Source organism: Quercus lobata, chromosome 5, assembly GCF_001633185.2.
Source record: "Quercus lobata isolate SW786 chromosome 5, ValleyOak3.0 Primary Assembly, whole genome shotgun sequence".
NCBI lineage: Eukaryota > Viridiplantae > Streptophyta > Magnoliopsida > Fagales > Fagaceae > Quercus > Quercus lobata.
In genome coordinates this window covers 7928486-7932581 of record NC_044908.1, presented here as the reverse complement: position 1 = coordinate 7932581, position 4096 = coordinate 7928486, and the positions used below count along the sequence as shown (strand labels likewise).

General features: G+C 42.9%; 1 protein-coding gene across 1 annotated transcript; it reads left to right on the top strand.

The window, feature by feature from the left end:
- The first annotated feature begins 1390 nt into the window (after positions 1-1390).
- LOC115989875 (uncharacterized protein K02A2.6-like) lies at positions 1391-3744 on the top strand. Its single transcript, XM_031113753.1, has 3 exons — positions 1391-1394; positions 3113-3415; positions 3545-3744. Exons 1-3 carry the CDS (start codon positions 1391-1393, stop codon positions 3742-3744), a joined length of 507 nt encoding a protein of 168 aa, XP_030969613.1.
- The last annotated feature ends 352 nt before the right edge of the window (positions 3745-4096 follow it).

Genomic DNA, 4096 nt, shown 5'->3' with positions numbered 1-4096 from the left:
GCCAATGACTCGTCATCCCATATTGTGGATGAACGAGTGTCAGTCTTCTCCTTCCCTTTGCCAGCCACACGCGGCCTCTTGGAGCCAGGAGTAGGAATCTCCTCTATTGAAGCGGTCGGGGAGGCAGTCCTCGTCGTCTCGAAAGCTATGGAAGGAACGATACTAAGGGGAATGGCTGCAGGACCCTTCCCAGTGACTCGCACAGCTTTCTTCCCCAGATTGGACAGGGGTTCGTCCTTCTTTGATCGCATCTTTGCGTACATGTCCTTGTTGAATTTTGTCGTCATCTCTGCAAGAAGAAAATGCCTGTCAAAAATTGCTTAAGTGTACATGAGAAGAATCAACATTGACGAAGTTAAAACTTACTCTTTTTGCCCTCAATGCCAAGCTGACGAAGAACGAAAGGAGACGGGTCAGGACCAAGATTGTAGAATGCAAGAGACCGGGGGTCAACCAGTTAGTCCCAGCTTTCAATCGTCTCAACGTACCCGATCGCAGTCTCTATGCGTTCCTTATACTGGCTCTTCAGTCCAGGCCGTCTCTTAACTATACCAAACAAAGAAACAAAGAAGTTAGCAAGACCAGAGCCTCAAAATTGGCAAAATTGAAACGACGGGGAGAAATACTGACGCACCTAAGGTCGGGGTTCCCCACCGACGGAGCAACCTCGGGATATCACCCCAATCACTGCTGGATTGAGTCTCGAAGTCATCCCCAGACACAAAGAAAAAGCGCGACTTCCAATACCTGAATGACGAGGGCAATCCCTTGACGATCCTAGTCTTTCTTTCCCAAGGGATTAATTCATAATACCCCCACTCCTTAGACTCTTTCAAATGATACAGGTAGGTGAGCTCGCCTATCCTGATCATATCCCCGTTGGAGGCCAACCATATTTGCATACAGTTGATGACGATCCTCCACGAGTTAGGCATGAGCTGCCCGGGAGCTATACCAAAGTGATCTAAAAGTTCCATCAGGAACGGGTGGACGGGGAGCCTAAGCCCGCAGGTAAAGGTTGACTCGTAAAAGCATATCTCGCCTGGAAAAAAGTGACAGGCCCTATCTTCTTCCCTAGGTAGACGAACACGAACCCTAGACGGAAATTGAAACCTATCCTTGAATCTATTTATGGTCTCGGCATCCAGACCATAAATCTCATTAAGAGCATAAAAAGCCCTAACCTCTCGAGGGCCAGAGACGGCCGTATCTCCTTCAGCCGGGTCGCCACTGGATGATAGCCCAGTCTCGAGGTCACTAGACCTAACCCCAGACATTAATCCTCTCCTTCCTAAACCCTCAAACCAATTGAACGATTGACGGAGTAAGGGCAACAGTTCGCCCAAAACCACGCTCAGACTATTGCCCTCGTACACAAAATTTTCTAAAAATGGGTAATTGCCCAAAGACCCCCCTAGACGCGCAAAAAGGAAGGAGATCGACGGACAAGCTATCCTAACCTCCAAGCTATCAACCATGGAAAATGCAGAAATCGAAGGGCAGAAAAATAAGGTACGAAACTAAAACCCCAAAAGAAAAGCAAGGACCAACAACAGAAGAGAAGAAAAAAGGAAATAGCAAATCAGAAATTATGCTACGGTAGAAGAAGAAAAAGAAGAAAGAAAAAGGGAAAGAGAAACGTACCTCCAATGGCGGAACTGCAGAAGCTCAACGCAAGGTAATTTGGAGGAGAAAGGAAGTCCTAAGAAAAGGCTCAGAGAATCACTAAAGAATTAGTCTGTTTTTGCTATCTGAGAAGTAGAAGAAAAATTAAAGAGGAGAAGTTTTAAATGTGGGCCAAAAACGATCGAAAAACCAGCGGGAAACCCAAGGGTCATGCCATTAATTCTACAGATCATCACGCGCCACGTGGCCACGATTGCCTGTAGCGCCGCCACTAAGCATTAAAAGCGGAACAGATCCCCAAGAGTCACAAGAGAAGCTTTTCATCTTCTGTGATCGTCATGACACGTCACCGACGACCCCAGAACCTGGGGGGCAATTGATGGGAATGACGATGCTGCATCCCTAGACGAAGGTAACGATAGTGACGGAGGAAGCATCCTCGACGAAGTCATCAGGAACAACGAAGAAAGCTATCATCACTGACGAAGACACGGAGTCACTCAATGCAATCAATCAATGACCTGAGCGGTTACGAAATCAACTCAACAGGCCGTTGGGAACCTCTTAAAAGTCTCATTATTGGACCAGGGGCGTTACTTGAGAAAGCATTAACCATCCCAACGGCTAGCCCTCAAGGTTGCAGGTATAAAGCTCCCACACAGTCAGTAGAAAGGTACAGAATATACAAACACAGATCCTCATCTTGATTTTCTACTATTCTTTATCATTCTAACTTTGGCATCGGAGACGTTGTGGCAGGCACCACACCGGTGACCATCATTGCGCATATTCTCTCGCACCACGAAGGATTCCATCCGCTCACTGTTACTGACGATCCTGTGCTTCATCAGATTCCATTATTATATCTAGTATAGATAATATGACAATTAAAGAATATTCAAGATCAAAATTAATACATGCTTTTATATAGGAGTTTGAGTGAATAACATTTTTTTTTGGTGGTCTACTTGCGGATCAAGTTGGTGATTAGGTTAGGAAAGATCAGTGCACAAGAATGAAGAATGTGTCATGTTCAATTCATGAGACTTCTATGATATTTAAGTAATGTTACACCACCAAATATTTTTTAATCAGATATGAATTTTGATAAATCCACTATTGCATTACATTATCTTTGCATATTCTTCATGCTTACAAAATTTAAAGACGATCAAAGATCAATAACCATGTCATCAATTATTATGTGGTATAACATTGCTTAAGAGAAGAAGAAGCTAAAAAAGCCTTAGAGAAGGCTCATTCTGGAATTTGTACGTGGTGCACATCAATCAGGTCCTAAGTTGCACTATAGGATCAAGCAGATGGGTTACAACTAGCCTACAATGGTACAAGATTCCATGGAGTTTGCGAAGAAATGTGGAGCTTGTCAATATCACGCAACCTTCATCCACTAACCACCAAAGCTGCTACACTCAACTATAGCTTCTTAGCCCTTTAATTAATGCGTGGGGACTTGATGCTATAGGGCCCTTGCCAAAGTTGTCTGGTGGTCATCTATACATATTTGCTGTAACCGACTACTTCTCAAAGTGGGCGGAGGTTGTACCCCATAAAGAAGTGAAGAAAGGGACAATAGTGAATTTCATTCAGATTCACTTGATCTATTGGTATGGCATTCCACGTTACATCATAACTAATAATGGTAAACCTTTCTATAACAAACTGATGATGGATCTCTGTGAAAAGTTTGGCTTTAAGCAATACAAATCCTCCATGTACAGTACTCCAGAAAATGGGTTGGCTGAAGCATTTAATAAAACACTTGGCGGTTTGCTAAAGAAAGTAGTGTCCAAGACGAGGCGAGACTGGCACAAAAGAATTGGAGAAGCACTATGGACATATTGAACAACATTTTGAACTCTAACTCAAGTGACGCCATATTCCCTTGTTTATGCAGTGGAAGTCGTTCTTCCTCTTGAGCGCCAAATTCCATCCATACGAATTGCCATTCAAGAAGGGTTGACTGAAGAAGAAAATGTCAAACTAAGGTTGCAAGAGTTGGAAGCATTTGACGAGAAGAGGCTTGAAGCCCAACAACACTTAGAGTGTTATCAATCTCGTCTCTCAAGTGCATTCAACAAGAAGGTTCGACCATGATCCTTCCAAGTCAATGACTTAGTGCTCGCCATTCAAAGACCCATCATCATTACTCATCGAACAATCAATAAGTTCACCTCAAAGTGGGACGGACCTTATGTTGTGCAAGAAGTCTACACCAATGGAGCTTACAAGTTAATTGATAACGATGGTGTTAGGATCGACCCTATCAATGGGAAGTTTCTAAAATGTTTCTATGCTTGAAAGTCAATATCACTACTTGGCAAGAGCTTAAATTGTCCTTATCTTAATGTTGTTATTAAAAAAAAAAAAAAAAAAAAAAAAAAAAAAAAAAAAAAAAAAAAAAAACCTCGCTAGGTTGAAAACCTTTTCATGAGACAGCCTAGGCAAA

Excerpts from the sequence above, each read along its gene's own strand:
- LOC115989875 (XM_031113753.1), top strand. Across the intron at positions 3,416-3,544 it reads ATTTAATAAAACACTTGGCG|TGGAAGTCGTTCTTCCTCTT; the intron begins GTTTGCTAAAGA and ends TTGTTTATGCAG.